At 31.1% G+C, this 16892-nt stretch overlaps 2 protein-coding genes across 3 annotated transcripts; both read left to right on the top strand.

The window, feature by feature from the left end:
• Window positions 1–769: 769 nt before the first annotated feature.
• Window positions 770–1842, top strand: LOC112794642 (uncharacterized). Its single transcript, XM_025836632.2, has 2 exons — window positions 770–922; window positions 1013–1842. Exons 1-2 carry the CDS (start codon window positions 887–889, stop codon window positions 1733–1735), a joined length of 759 nt encoding a protein of 252 aa, XP_025692417.2. The 5' UTR covers window positions 770–886; the 3' UTR covers window positions 1736–1842.
• Window positions 1843–3625: 1783 nt separating this feature from the next.
• On the top strand, window positions 3626–8218 carry LOC112796271 (uncharacterized). 2 transcript variants are annotated; one of them, XM_025838648.3, is made up of 8 exons: window positions 3626–4017; window positions 4128–4189; window positions 4293–4538; window positions 5901–6142; window positions 7004–7210; window positions 7310–7402; window positions 7493–7594; window positions 7692–8218. In XM_025838648.3, the coding sequence occupies exons 3-8, from the start codon at window positions 4307–4309 to the stop codon at window positions 8052–8054; spliced, it is 1239 nt and encodes a 412-aa protein (XP_025694433.1). In that variant the 5' UTR covers window positions 3626–4017; window positions 4128–4189; window positions 4293–4306; the 3' UTR covers window positions 8055–8218. The 2 variants fall into 2 exon arrangements, with proteins under 2 accessions (XP_025694433.1, XP_025694434.1); XM_025838649.3 differs by lacking the exon at window positions 4128–4189 and having other exon boundaries at window positions 3654–4017.
• Window positions 8219–16892: the final 8674 nt, after the last annotated feature.

The raw sequence follows: 16892 nt of genomic DNA, 5'->3' as shown, positions 1-16892 counted from the left end.
AAGAGCCATGATTCACATATTCTCATGGAGCACATCTTACCGATCGCTTTTAGAAGATCCCTTCCTAAAGAGGTGACGTCTGTGCTAATAGAGTTGTGTAACTATTTTAGAGAAGTGTCTGGCAAATCTCTCGCCGTTGATAACTTAGAAAAACTTCGACATCGAATTGCGTTGACACTCTGCCACATGGAAATGATATTCCCTCCTTCGTTTTTCACCGTGATGGTTCACCTAGTTATTCATCTCGCAGAAGAGGCAATGATTGCTGGTCCAGTACAGTACAGATGGATGTATCCTGTTGAAAGGTATCCTATTATGTTAATATTTTGTGCATCATGTTATCACTAAATTGGTTGGATTTATTTGTAATTTGTTGACCTTGTAGATTTATTTTATCTTCTTGCAAACAGGACTTTAGGCCATTTAAAATCGTATGTCCGGAATAAGGCTGCACCTGAAGGATGTATAGCTGAAGGTTACCTGATGGAGGAATGTCTAACTTTTTGCTCCAGATATTTAGAGGAAGATGAGATTGAGACAAGGTTTAACCGACCAAATCGTAACGACGATCAAAATGACAACACTCCTAGTAGCTGTTCAAACATTCTTTCTCAAATTTTTCCGGCAAGAGGAAGTCCTCGTGGATCGCAAAAGATCAGTTTGTTGACACCAATTGAGAAAACACAGGCTCATCGCTATGTGCTGACAAATTGTTCATTACTGGACAAATTTCGCGAGTAATTCCTAGGGCAATCTTTGTTTAAATTTTTAATTATATTTAAGTAATTAAAGTGTAAGTATTATCTACTTGAACAGGATATGCAGAGGTGAAATTTCCAAGTTACACCGCGGTAAAAGAAATGCAGCTAAACTCATTGAAGAATACATGCACGCCAAATTCCATGAGTGGTTTAGGGATTATGTGAGTTAGTTACGTTTATTTAATGCTTTTCCTATTCTATATTCTAATTTGTGAAAGCATTTTAAAATCAGAATAATCTATCACATGCAGGTGGCGTATACAGATGATGCAGACGAAATTACTCCTGAAATCAAGTGGCTTGCAGAAGGACCTAATGATGTTGTAAAGAGATTCGAAGAGTATAACATTCATGGATTCAAGTTTCGCACGGTAAATAAAGATGAAGGACTTAAAACACAAAATAGTGGTGTAGTCATGTCTGCAATTACGACTAGTATTAGCCGTGGACGGAATCCTGTTTCAGTATCATTTGACAGTACATACTACGGAAAAGTGATCGATATAATAGAGTTAGACTATTTTGGCAAACTAAGGGTTATCCTCTTCAAATGTATCTGGGTTGATACCACGCTTAATAAGGGCATTAAAGTAGATGAATTTGGGATCACGAGTGTACGGTTTTCAGAGTTGATACACACGGGTGCTCTTGAACTAGATGAGCCATTTATTCTTGCAACAGATGCGAGAATGGTTTACTATGTTGACGATCCAGTTGACGAAGGTTGGTGTTCTGTATGTCACATGAAACCCAGAGATTTATATGATATGGGAGATTTGAATGAGGAGGATCCAGATGAGTCTTTGGTGGAGGACATACCATTTTGTGAGCAGCAAATAGAGAATCTAGAAAAATTTCCATTAGTACGGGACGACATTAACGATCCAGAATCAGATGAAGTGGATGTTGCTGAAAACAATCACAATGTTTCTGAGGACGAAATTGGCATTGGTGATTTGCAGGATTTTAATTAGTGGTATATACTTAATTTATGTATTTTTTAAATGAACGTTTCAACATTAATTTACCACAATAGTAACGAGGAGAATTTTAACTGTTAAAATTTACAATATTAGTTTTACCCTTATAGTGTATTTATTATCCTTATTTATTATTATTTTATTAATTTATTAGAAAGATAGATTAAAATTAACTGCACAGAAATTCATTTTCTAACAATGTGCAAAATTTTATTTATTATATTTTAATCAAACGGCAGAAAATTGTTAAGCTTTAGGTTGATCTACTCTAATTTTTTATTGACGCCTTGTTTTTTTAATCCAACGTGCAGAGTTCCAAATTTTAGTAATTATGTTTAATTGTTCACAATGATGTTTAAGATTATAAAATTTACAATCTGATATCTTTTTATTTAACTGTAAACTTTACTCTAAATTAAAAATTATAGTTACTCTATTTTGCAAAAGTCAAATTACCATCTATAATAAAATGTACAAAATTTTTAGCGCCAAAATAAAGTTTCTTTCTCCTAGAATAACTTCAGTTAGATATAACTTAGAAAAAAAAATTTTGCTGGCTATGATTCAATTTCAAAATGTGTCAATTAGAATGTGAAATGAATATTTAAATGTGTAACTTAATTCAAATGATTGCAAACTAAATTTAGATGTGATTTTTTTAACATTTATCTTATAAGTACTAATGCTCTAAAATTTGTCTTTTAGGCAGTAATGCTATAATCTTATCTTTTTTTAATTTGTTGGCAAAAAATTAGATAAAATATAACTTAAACTATGTAATTGTCTTATACCAGCGGCTCATAAAAAATATTTTCATATTTTTATTTTTAAAAACATAAATTTAACATCAATGAATAAAAATTAATTATAAAAAAATAAATAGATTTTAAATTATTTAAGATATGTAGAAAACAAAAAATAATTAAATTTAAATTGAAAAAAATAAAAAGTTACATTATTATTATTATTATATATAATAAAAGTAACATAGAGATTCAGGACATGGATTATAAGTTAATTATTTATATATTAAATCTATTTATTTTTTCATCTTATTTAATTTGAAGCAAATTTAAAAATTTATAGTCAAGACATTTTTTATCTTTATGCAAAATTCGAGTAGATAAAAAATTATTTCTTTAATTTTATATTAAACATCGATAATTATTTTTACTTTTATCTTCTATTTTAAATTATTAATTTTTATTTTGATTATATTTATTTTTATAACAAATATTTGAAAAAAATTAAATTTTATGTTCGTTTTTTATTATATATTTTACTTTTTTTACTACTCGTTTAAGTTAAAGTTCTTACTTATTGGGTTATGTTTACTTCCAAAAAAAGGATGCTTGTGAAGTTATTTTTATTTTTTTTATAGGAGTACATCCATTATATCATAATTTTAATAGTTAACATAAATTTTATAAAAATAAAAAATTTTATACGTATTTTAATTACTTTCAAGAGTAAATTATATGTACTCCTAAAGTTAAAAAATAGACTTAATTTATTCTATAATAAATATTTTTTTAATTCATTTAATTTATAAAAAGAATGCCATTATTTCGTTTAACCTAAAAATAAAAAAACGAAAATTAATATTCATACTTTTGACTAACAGGATAAGAATAATATATAAAAAAACCTTGAAATAAAGATAAAAATCATAAATTTGGAATTCAAAAATATAAAATATTTAGAAGATAAACCAATTATCTAAATGTAATTTTTTTTAAACCACTTAATAAACTCAGATAAATACATAATATTATATGCAAAATAAATCATAATATATTGGCATAAAAGATAATTTTTTATAAATACAAAAAAAAACTAAACTCCTAATTTTATTTCAATTTGGGAACTTGCGCCAAAAAAACCGAGCTTAATTCAAATCACTCTTTAATCTACACCAAAAACCTTAAGCTTGACTAAAAACCGCCCCTTATCTTTTAGTTTCGAAGCTCATTCAACATTTCACTAGCCGGCCCTAATCCGCCTCTGCATGTCTCCCTCTCCTCGGGCTCAGATCTCGCAACCCCACCAGCCTCCGATCTCGTGCCGCTGGCAACACCAACGCTCGTGATACACGAGCACAGATCACTCGCTCACGCTGCTGTACCTATTGCCTGTGGTCGCCCCCTCCGATCTCAACCCTCGCACCTCCAGTAGCCTCCGACATCGCACTTCAGGCGACAGTCACAATCGTGCTTTGCGTTCACTGGTGGTAGCTCTTAGTCGGTCAAACTGCTCAACGTCGAGAACTTCTCCAGGTTTTTTTTTTTTACAATTTTAATCCTTTGTAAATTTTTGTGTTATCTGGTATTTCTGTATTTCCGGAAAAAATAAGGGATTAGATGATGGTTTATAAATGGGCATGCAGCAATCGCAAAGCCAAGATTGCCATAACACTAGCAGCAACCTAGCACTAGAATCCCTAATACGGTAACATGACGCATATTAAGCAAATAGTTTGATATCCCTAATACGGTAACATGATTTTTATTTTTTCTGAATTCTTTTTATGATGTCGATGACTGTGTTGCAGGCATTTAGAATACTATGACGCGTAAACATAATATCTCCGGACAGTCAATCCTCGAAGAGTTACGAAGACAAAGTGAAGACATAAACTTGAGTTCGGAAGATGGGTTGGAACAAATTAGGCTCAATGATGATGGGGATGAAATTTCAGAGACGGAGATGTTAAATCAAAGTGGTGGTGATCTACCGGAACGTGCTGCACCTAAGAATAAAAGAGATGAAAATGAGCCACTGCTTGTGAAAGTTAAAGGTAACTTTATTCAGACTCTAACTACTCTCTCAGTCCAATTTATTGACTTTGTGCTGGTTGTTTTTTTTTTCACCCTTTTTTTTAGTTTATGCAACTCTGTTTTTGTTCCCTTTCATTTTGGTTCCTTCTGTGTTTGCTCTGCACAAAGCATACTTGTGAATTTTCTGTCTTCTCTTGGATATGTGTAACTATATATATATTTTAAAGTGATTGGATGGTGAATTCTATGGTGTAGAATGTAATTTTTTTCTATACATATTGAACTTAGGTGGAAGCTGTTAAAAATGGACACCTTCTGTATTGTACTCTATGTTCAATAAGGTCTTGTAGTCTCTTGGCTAAACAACAAGATAGTTTGTAGTAATTTGCTTGTTTGTATTAAATATTAATCGAAATTAATTTTTGAATGAAAGTGTTAATTAGGCAGATTAAATTTTTTTGGTAAGTTTAAAATTTGGACCAGAATTGAATTTGGAATTAAATAAGTCCCTGCTTTTCATTGTTATGTTTGAGTAATTATTATGGTTTGTTATTTATAACTTATCAGTTGTCCGTGATCAAAGACATAAAAAAACATACCAGCAGTCACTTTTGATTATTTTAATCAAACATAAAATAAAATAAAATATTAACAAAAAATAAAAAACTGATTTTAGAAAATAAATCACGACGTAATTTTATTAAATTCTTATCATTCTTTTTTAGAAATTATTAGTATTTTTTATTTTAATAAGAAGTTTAGCTTCTTTAATTTTCTTCTCTCAGATTTATGTCAGAATTTAATTTTTTTGAGAAATCTGATTTCTATTATATATTGTTATTATCCTGGACAATCATACTTAGATTGTAAGATTATTTGTATCAATGGCTAATGTTATATACTAAAATAATGATAGATAATAAATAAAAGAAAGAAAGAAAGAGAAAGGCTATATATTTATGAAGAGGGTTTTAGAGTTTTAGTTATGATAGTTTTATCTGTATTATGTGTATTTTTATTGATTGAGAACAATGAATGTTATTAATGACCTTTTAATTCATTCGGCATTCAGGTTGGTAGAATTGCCTTGAACCATATAATCTAATTTCCTTAGTCATTAAAGCCGCCTTGTTTAGTTGATAAGTTCAGACTTCTAGAGATAATTTTTTGAGAGCCCACTCTGCTGTTATTGTCGGATACTCTATTCAGTTTGGTGCTGGTATGTCTATATAATTTATTATTAGATGAGTATGTAATTTAGATTAATTATTGATATATATGTGTGTAATTAATTTGAACCATGTAAGTTTTTTATTTATGCCTTTTGGTTTTTTTTTTTAAATTTTGGTTTAATTTGACTTGACGTTTTTCCATTAATTCAGACATCTCTAGTGGAGAAATTATCACTCGCAAGATGACAGCGATTCAGGTTTGGGCCTTGAAAAAGAGTGAAAAAGTTATGATGGAGTTGGATGCAGATGGACAAGGTCGAGATAACGGCTCGAACCTGTTTGTGAGATTTCTTGGTCAGGTAGCTCGTCGAATTATATTTTGTCCCATATCAATCAAAAGATGGGATAAGATGCCAGAAGATAACACAAAAAGACAATGGGAACTTATTGAAGTAAGTTTTTTTCACTTTGATGTGCATTTTTATTAAATTGTTATCATCCTAATTTAGCTCCTAGCTTGCCTATATTTAGGTTTGCATTTTCTGTTTATTATTGTTATTTCTTGTTAAAAAGAAATTGTGTAAGAGCTGAAATCTTGGTGTAGATAGATTCATTTGGAGGTACTTTAAGTAATGTTTAACAAGATGCCATTGCTCTATGATTTATGAATTGATTAAGTAGTAAACAGGTACTGCTGCAGGTTAAGTTAGTTGCATTTCATTCTTAGGAGTTGGGAGACACTTCCTGAATTTATTTTCCCGTTCCAATTGCTATTGTCATGAATTTTGTGAAATGAAAATTTGGAATTAGAAATACTTGAGAGGAAAACTTTGTTAAGATATATACCTGTCTCAATTTGATAAAAACTAATAAAATTAAAACAAGAAAAACTTTAGCTCTACCCTAGCAGAATTCAAAAGGGGCTATGTATTTGAGGTGGTCAGTCTTTTTGCAACTAGGTTTGTATATTGGATTCCTTCCTGTTTTTGGTCAAACATGTTTATGATCACATTACAGCAAGAATGTTCATTGTAAAAACTTATAATAAGCCTTTGTTATGCATCATTCATTTTATGAATTTTTTTTATTTTCAAATATCTGCTGTTGGGGCTAGTCAGCTATTTGACAGAACATTGTGTTATAGTACACTGTTATGAATGTTTCAGAATTGGATAAACTACAGTAAGCATGGGTTAGGATTAGCTTTAAAAAGTATTTTTTTTTAAATATTATCTTTCTACGATATAATATGCAGTATGGTAATCAAATTGCATAGTTTTTAATAATTAATCTCGTTTATGAAATATTTTAAGGAAAATTTTGAGTTTGATTATGCTGCTGGCGTCAAATGGGCTCTGAGGACCTTAGGTGATAGATGGAAGGCTCATAAGTATAATTTACGGGGAGAATACTTCTTTCCTAACAAAAGAAAGGCAGAAATTCTGGCTGCGAATCCCTCAGACATACCGCCTGTTGAATGGATTGCTTTTGTGGATCATTATATGGATCCTAAAACAAAGGTAAATAATTAATCTATGTTTTTTTATTTTTTTATTGAATATTTATAATGGCTATCTCTTAACATTTATTTACTTGTTTCTTGTTCTTGAAAATCATAGAAACAATGTTTGCAAAATGCCAGAAATCGTGAGAGGCTTATAGTTTCACACGCCGGTGGAAGTAAAAGCAATGCTAGAAGAGCAACTCAGATGGTACTATTTTTTTTATTATTACTATTACTATAAAATTAGCAGTTTTAACTAAATTTGAGATTAACTTTAATATTTTATTTATTGTATTAGGAAAAAAAATTGGGAAGGCCTGTATGTCGAAGCGAGGTTATTGTATCAACTTTGCTAAAGAAAGATGGGAGTTATGTAAGCGGGGAAGGACAACGATTAGCTGTGAGTGTCTCAATTATATTTTATATGGCTGTATAGTTTTTAATATGCCTTGATTATGTCAATACTTTACTCCAATACGATGTGCATTTGTTTGTAGGAAAAGATAGCAGAGCATTTGTCTGAAGACCAAGAGCGTGCTGCCGCTGAAGGTATTCATTCAAAGGTCTTGGCTCATCCGGATGATGCAATTGGAAAAGTTTGCGGTCCTGAGAATGGTAAGCGTGTACGTGGCTTTAGTAATGCTGCATATCCCAGTGGTTTTGGCAAGTCAAAGCGCATCTTTGGAGGGGCAATATGCGGAGGTTCTAGCGGTGCATCGCAACAGCATGTTGCAGAATTAGAAAAGCAACTTCAAGAAGCTAAAGGTCAAGTGGCAACTCTTTACAGATTTCTACAACAGAAATACGGTGATGAAGTACCTACCTTATCTGATTCTGTGCCACACATTGAGTCGGAATGATGCACCTCATGTCATGTTTATTTTATTTTTAATTTATGTTTAGTTTATACTGTGATTAGAGATATTTTTATTTCTTATTGTACAAAATTATGCAACTTGGTTTCTGTTATTTCTTTACTATATCTTTGAACAATGCATATGCTTTAAAATACTGTTATTACTTAGTTTGCTATTTTTTATTTTAATTTTATTATCGTTGCTTTGATTATTTATATTGTTATAACATTATTTTAATATGTTACTATATATATAGAAATAAATATATGCAATATTAATTAAAAAAAATATTCAATTGGTAATTATAATTGAGAGTTTTTTTTTTAAATTGAAAGAAAAAATTAGCCACGGAAAAAAGCGTGGGAAAAAACCCAGTCTATCAAATATTAATTTGTGCATGGTATTTTTTGCCATAGAAAAAAACCGTGGCTAAATAACCCAGAATTTTTTTGCCACAGAAAAAAACGTGGCAAAAAAGCCCAGCCTATCAGTATTAGCCACGGAAAGACTGTGGCGAAACTATACTTATTGGTTACACTGTTGTCATTTGGCCACGGTTTAGTCTGTGGCCAATAACGTAGAAACCGTGGCTATTTAGATGTCTCCACGGGTCATAAAACCGTGGCTAAACCGCCGAAAACCGTGGCTAATTGAAAAGGCGTCGCCCTTGTTAGCCACGGAAGTGTATCCGTTGTAAACGCTGAATCGCCACGGATTTTCTTGATTTTAGCCACGATTTTTTCCGTGGCTAATCACTGTTTTTCTGGTAGTGATATTGGATGAGATGAGAAAGAAATCGGTTGAAGAAGGACTTAAAACCACGGGTGAAGGACTTGAATGGGGTGTGTTGTTTGGCTTTGGTCCCGGATTAACCATTGAAACTGTTGTTCTGCATAGTGTGGCTACATAAATTGGCCTCGCTAATTTATGATGTTATGTATGTTATATATCGTTTTATTTTGTATATGGTGCATGTATGTCCAGCTAAATAATGTATCGTATCAATGTCTATTGGTACAAAAATTAATTATGTTAAATAATATATACCCTCTCAGTTTGCAAGTGACGACTCAGATACATACATACCGCAAAAGAATCTTTTAATCAAGAATATGCAGTAGACGATTATTTGAATGATCCAGAGGTGTCTATATTTGTTCTTGTGTGCATGGTAACTTAATTAACACAGTTAAAACTGCATTAATGGGATAAAACATGGTCATCGGCTCTGGTTCCTGCATGATGGACCAGGTTTTGGATATGTATGATTATAGACTATTATATTGTATGAGTTCAATAAAAAGAATCTGAACAGAGGATAAATATACCAAGCTCTTGTAACTATTTAAAAAAAAAAGTTCTGGATTGAGCAATTTTGATCATGTCATTGAAATTTCTGGAAAAAAAAAAGTTATGTCTTGATAAAAAGCAATAAAAATATCAACATTTGGTTGGCCTAAAACGGGACGGTGAAGAAGAAGAAAATATTGAAGGAATAATATTGAGTATTTTTAAAATATTTAAAATACAAATAGAACCAAAAAAAATCATTAATATTTATTCTGAATGTTTAAGAAAAATTAACACTTTATTATATTTTAAATTACTCCTTAACAATTGTTTTTTGCTTAAGAACGACGGATTTTTTATTTTTATAAATTAAATAAATATAGTAATTATCAAAATAAATTATTTTAAAAATATTTTTTGAAATAAATATTTTTTTTATTTTGTTTACACTGTAAATAAGATAATTTTGCATAATGAGACATGCTATACATACAAGTCTTTTTGGTTTATAAGCTATACAAGTTGGTCCAAGTCCAAGAAAAAAATACGTACACTCTTTTAAAATCAAGCGTCCAACGTACGCGTTCATTATGCCTCACTTTTCCTCAATCAAAATAAAGAATAGAAGAAATCAAGAAGAAAAGATACAAATCTCCATAAAAAAATCACCAGAAAAAATGAAGAAACATTATTCAAGGTACTCTAGATTGTCTCTCCCATATGCCTCATCCTTAACCAGCAAAACATTAAAAGATTTCAAGAAGAAATATACTGTCTCCCCTATGTTTTGGGTGTATTTCTTAAATTCTTTGGGTGTATTTCTGTAATCCTTTGTGTGTATTTCTGTAACCGTTTGGATGTATTTTTGTAATCCTTTATGTAACTGTTTGGGTGTATTTTTGTAATCCTTTCTGTAATCGTTTATGTATTTATGTAATTGTTTGGATATATTTCTAAAGTTCCATTATCTTCAAAACAATTTCAAAACTTGATTTCAGAAACCATGAAAATCGAAAAAAAAACGAAGGAAGAAGGAGATCCAACAAATTTGGCAAGGAATTCGAAAAAAGAAATAAATCTTTTGAAAAATGAAAGTTATATATTTGCGTGTTAATTGATTTGAATTGATTTAAAAGTCTGTTAAAGAGGTATATATGTAACATAAACAGCGGGTTTAGTAGGTTTCGTTTTTCGACTTGTAAAACTTGTAAGCGCAAAAGACTTGTATGTAGAAATTAATCCTTGCATGTATCTCGTTTATACTGTAAACCAAATATATGTATTTTTTTAAATTAAAAATAATAAAAAATATTATTAATATCAATAATCCAAACTTTTGACATGCAATTAGTATGTAAAAAGGTTGGTAGAAGAGATTAAATTGAATATGTTTGATTAATTTTAGCCCATTTTAAATGATAGGAATTAATACGTTTCCTTGAAAATTATTAAACTGCTCACTATTAATATGGTAACTTCTTTTCAAACTACCCACTGTTTAAAAATTTAAAATATAATTTTAAATACACGTGATTTATTTAATGACCCAGCATGTCACTACTGTATTTGTATATAATATGAAATCTTTTTTACATAAATTATATTTCAAATTTTTATGTACTCCCATGCAATAAATTAAATAATTTTATATTGTTGCCGCCGCTATTCCCACGTAGTAGATGCAGGTCTCTATTTTTTCCAAAGGAATCATTAGTAAATTGGAGTCTATGATGAGGAATTTTCTTTAGAAAGGACAAGTTGATAGAAGAGGATTGAATCTTGTTAGTTGGAAGGTACTAGTTGCTCCAAAAAAATATGGAGGTTTGGGGATTAGAGATCCTTATTGTGTAAATATTACTCTTCTTGGGAAGCTAGTTTGGACTTTTTTCCAGCAGCCAAACAAGCTATGAGTCCAATTGTTGGATGCCAAGTACCGATCATCTTTATATGACTGTTTTAGTTATCCTAAGAACAAAGACTCTCCCATTTGGAGGTGTCTTTGCAAGGCTTGGGAAGTGTTGAAGGATGGGTTTGCTTGGTGTATTGGAGATTTGAACCAGAATTTTTGGTTTTCTAGCTGGAGGAGAGAACACTACCAGAAATGCGGTGATTAGCCACGGCAAAAACCGTGGCTAAAATCAAGAAATTCCGTGGCAATTAAGCTTTAGCAACAAATACATTTCTGTGGTTAACAAGGGCGACGCCTTTTCAGTTAGCCACGGTTTTCGGCCGGTTAGCCACAGTTTTATGATCCGTGGAGACATCTGACTAGCCATGATTTTTACGTTATTGGCCACACTCTAAACCGTGGCTAAATGACAACATTGTAACCAACAAGTATAGCTTTGCCACAATTTTTCCGTGGCTAATATTGGTAAGCTGGGCTTTTTTGCCACATTTTTTCTGTGGCTAAACATTATTGGGTTATTTAGCCACGGTTTTTCCGTGGCTAATCATAAAAGATTAATTTAAAAAAATATAATAATAATAATAATAATAATAATAATAATAATAATAATAATAATAATAATAATAATAATAATAATAATAATACTTAGAACAAAATTATATCATACAAAATTAAAAAGATTAGCCATATCCATATAAGTAGTATTTTTAGTAATAAAAATATGAAATTTAAGTAACAATGTTAAAAAGCAAATATTCTGAACTAAATGAGTTTAAACTATTACAAAATCAAGTATCGGAATGTATCATTATTAGATCTCTAACATTTTCATTGGAATACCTGCAAAAACATTCAAATAAGATTGTGTTATCTCTTAATTCATGAAAAAAAATTCCCAAGACATTATTTAAAATAATATTTTAATGTACTTAAATAAAAAAGTAGGAATGCATACCCAATAATGCTGAGTTTTCATTTTCACAACATAAAACATCTTATTGAACTCGTCATCAATCAATATATATATTACTAGAATATCCTGGTGAACAACTTTCAATTCAATTGCTTCATGTAAGTAAATAAGCAAGCTTGTCAAGAATAAAGGTAAAATAGAGAGTGATATTAATGATATTTTCTCATATTAAAACCTAACTATAGTATTATTTAACGAGACAAAAGAATACTATTAACCAGATATTGAATTGCAATCAAAACCATTTAGAGACAAAGAACTTAAAGTAAAAATAAAAATGTGTTAGAAATTACCAAAGTCAATATTTTAAAGTAGAAAGTTGAGCTTACCAGGTAACTATCGAATAAAATTTTCATGCGGACCTCCTAGGGGAAGTGTACCTTGTTCCCCGGCAACATGCATCTATATTTTTTTGAAGGCAAAGACAGTATTATAAACTTGTGCGAGTAAGATATAGTTGAATTTTAGTTAAAAATTTAATTCGCGAATAAAATTAGAGTTGGATCTACTAATGTACAATACAAACTTAAATAATTGTACTTCTTATGTAATTGATAATTGTCTGAATTAAAATGGTTGAGTTCACTTAGAACATGAAGAAAGTAAGGTCTAGTAAATTTAAAAAAAAAATGTTATACTCATAGCAGCATCATTTTAATTCTGCTTGGATTGAACTTGTTGCAAATATTTGATACAACCGGTTGTAAATCAGAACAAAAGTGAAGGATTGTGTTAAGTCTCCAACGACTAATATAGAATTTTGTCAAATCTCTATAACATAAATCAAATATGAAAATTTGTCAAATTAGTTTAGTGTGAGCCATGGATTGTTGTAGCAACTCCCTAGTTGTTCATTTGGTGGCTCCCATGTTTAAAACGAAATGCAACCCATCAGAGTTTGGGTTGATGCATCCGCATTTCCATTGTTTCATTCTAAGAAAGACGAAGAGTCAAACTAGAATTAGGGATGGAAATATACTGGGTAGTTTGTTAAAAGATTTTACCTAATTTATTAAAAAATAGACACACATCTATATTTTTTTAAAAGTTTAAATTTATTAGAGAAAAGCTTAGTATACAAGCGATTAGGGCTTGTAACTATTACAAGTTCATTAACGCCTAATCCACTAAAACGCGCTGCAACTCCTACATTACTTACACGCGCTATACAAAGATCCTGCGTTTGTATAACTACCAAATTTAAAAGATTTGTTTCCTTCTTTGTTTTCTTTCTTTTCAAATTTCATCGTTCTTCTTCTCGCGCGTCTTCCCCTGGTTTTTCGATTGTTCTTTTCCTCTCCTTTCTCATTGGTTTGTTCTTCGTCATTGATGTTAGTTTTTCTCTCTGTAACTCCAGCTTCGTTTTGACATGGTGTATTTATAGTTTTTGACATGGTGTATTCTGCAACCTCTCTGTTGTTGATGACCAGTTTGTTCCGAAGGTTGGAATGACCTTTACCACCCTTGAAGATGCTGGAAAATTTTACAGGAACTATACCAAGGTTGCAGGTTTTTCTACAAGAGTTCGGAGCACAAATAGAAAGGAAAACGAGATTAAGAATCAATTGATTACATGTAGCAGAGAGGGAAAATGAAACTCTCATAGCAAAGACTCGTTTGATAGGAATTGAAATGATTTTCTGCTAAACTTTGGTCTTGTGGACAACAAGTGGCTTTCATGTAGTGTTGGGTTAAAATCTGCAGCAGAGGTGTAAATTTAATTTTTTATCAGGTGTATTTATAGTCTGTGTTTGGGTGTATTATGCAGATCTCTATGCAGACCGTCATATATGGGTTTCAATCTATTTGATCACCACTTCATATTATAGTACCTGTAAATCAGACATTTTGAATACACCAGAGAGAGTTTAATTAATTTTGGTCTTGTGCACAACAAGTGGCTTTCAGGTAGTGTTGGGTTAAAATCTGCAGCAGAGGTGTAAATTTAATTTTTTATTGGGTGTATTTATAGTCTGTGTTTGGGTGTATTATGCAGATCTCTATGCAGACCGTCATATATGGGTTCCAATTTATCTGGATCACCACTTCATATTATAGTACCTGTAAATCAGAAATTTTGAATACACCAGAGAGAGTTTAATTAATTTTGGTCTTGTGGACAACAAGTGGCTTTCAGGTAGTGTTGGGTTAAAATCTGCAGCAGGGGTGTAAATTTAATTTTTTATCGGGTGTATTTATAGTCTGTGTTTGGGTGTATTATGCAGATCTCTATGCAGACCGTCATATATGGGTTCCAATATATCTGGATCACCACTTTATATTATAGTACCTGTAAATCAGACATTTTGAATACACCAGAGAGAGTTTAATTAATTTTGGTCTTGTGGACAACAAGTGGCTTTCAGGTAGTGTTGGGTTAAAATCTGCAGCAGAGGTGTAAATTTAATTTTTTATCGGGTGTATTTATAGTCTGTGTTTGGGTGTATTATGCAGATCTCTATGCAGACCGTCATATATGGGTTCCAATCTATCTGGATCACCACTTCATATTATAGTACCTGTAAATCAGACATTTTGAATACACCAGAGAGAGTTTAATTATGGAAAAAAAATTTACTTATAATTGGATCAAATATATTTACACCTTGTGTTCAATTTCTTAGAATAAGAAGATCAATAAAACCTAGAAGAACAGTAAAACATAGTTCTTCGATTTCGAAATCAGAAACAGAAATGTGAAAAATGTACAAGATGAGTAAAACAATAACGTACCTTGAATAATATTTTGTTGATGGTTTCTGCTATTATTCGCGACGAGTTCAAATGTCTCTTCAGTTTGGAATGTTGCTCGAAACTTGAGGATTTGTGTTATCTTTGAAGGAGAAGAGGAAGAGTGAGTCATAACGAGCGGTTTTTTCGAAGCGTAATCGTTCGAGTGACGCGCGTGAAATTGACGCTCCATTTAAAGGGAGGGAGTGCGCATGGATTAAACCTGAGTTGGGCCAACTTGTAAGGATTGTATGCGTTATTTGCTTGTATGTGTAGCGGGGCCCAATTTATTAATAGAGTTAGATCAGTTTATAAATTAACCTAACTGACCTACCACACATGTTTGGATCCAAAAAAATATAAATAAATTTATAAATATATGTTCTAAAATTAAATAAGTTATTAATTTTTTATATTTATTATACTTTATTATAAATACTATTGTATATTTATATATAAAAGTTTAGATAAGTTTATAAACATTAAATTTGGTGTATTACATATAAATAGTTTTTTTTTTGTGACTAAATAGTTTGATATATAAAAAAAATTAAAAACATAGATTTTAGGTTTTTTTTAATAATTATCAAGCCTTTTAATAATTTTTCTAAAACGTAGGGAAGTGTACCTTGTTCCCCTTCAACATGCATCTATATATCATATTTCAAAGACAGTATATACTTCAGAGTAGGGAAGGGACATACGTTGTAATTAGGATTATGAATTTTGACTCGAATTTAAAAAAATAAAAAAATTGCCGGAGAAAAAAAAATTAAAATTTTGTAACAAAAATAAACCTACGTTAACTTATGTCGGATATTTTTTTATTAAGTTAATTAAAAAAATAAAAAAATAGAAAAATAAAATTTAAAAAATTAATACATATTGTGAATTAGGGACAAAAAAATATATTTTTTTATCATGAATTTTATACTTTTATCATTCATTCTCAATTAATTAGAGTTATAAGTATGTACTATTTTTATATTATTCCAACTAATGCATATCTTATCAATTGAAAATGGCTGGAAATGAGAGAGAAAAAATTATCGACTAGATAAGTTTGCACCCTTAAAAATTAAAATTTATTATTAAGGTTTAAATTTGGAAAAAGGAGGAACTGCATATAAAATTTTTGAAAGGAATGGAAAGAAACACTAGAAGCGCGTAATTTAAAAGTAAACATCGTTTGCTTTCGCCACGGTGAGCATTGGTTTTGTGGCAATTGAGAGAATCCAATTCAAATTGGCCACAGACAAACAAGAACGTGGGAAACTTTCGCACAATTTAACCACGGAAAAGCAAAACGTTGCAAGTGATTACGACGATCATGGAGATTTGTCACTGTTTCTTGTTCGTGAGTATTTTTCCGTGGTAAACTACCGTATTTCTGGTAGTGGAAGGACGGTTATCTAATGAGATGGATTATTGGTGGACGAAATTGTGATCACTATTCTTTGAGTTGCATTTATCAACTTGGTGCTGTAGTTGCACGTAATTGTAAAATTATGGAATTTGAAATTGGCACGAGTGGACACAACTCCGTTCAACTAACCAGCAAGTGTACTGGGTCGTCCAAGTAATAAACCTTACGCGAGTAAGGGTCGATCCCACAGAGATTGTTGGTATGAAGCAAGCTATGGTCACCTTGTAAATCTCAGTTAGGCAGATTAAATTGGGTTATGGGTTTTTGAAAATAGAAATAAGAAAATAAATAATAAAAGGGATAGAATACTTATGCAGATTCATTGGTGGGAATTTCAGATAAGCGAATGGAGATACTGTATGGCTCAAGGACGCCTGCTCTCCCACTGCTTCGACTCAATCCTTCTTACTCCTTTCCATGGCAAGCTGTATGTAGGGCATCACCGTTGTCAATGGCTACATCCCATCCTCTCAGTGAAAACGTTCCTATGCTCTGTCACAGCACGGCTAATCA

The sequence above is a fragment of the Arachis hypogaea genome, chromosome 4 (assembly GCF_003086295.3).
Source record: "Arachis hypogaea cultivar Tifrunner chromosome 4, arahy.Tifrunner.gnm2.J5K5, whole genome shotgun sequence".
Classification (NCBI taxonomy): domain Eukaryota; kingdom Viridiplantae; phylum Streptophyta; class Magnoliopsida; order Fabales; family Fabaceae; genus Arachis; species Arachis hypogaea.
Note: the sequence above shows the minus strand (reverse complement) of the source record. Positions and strands in the feature narration are given on the sequence as shown.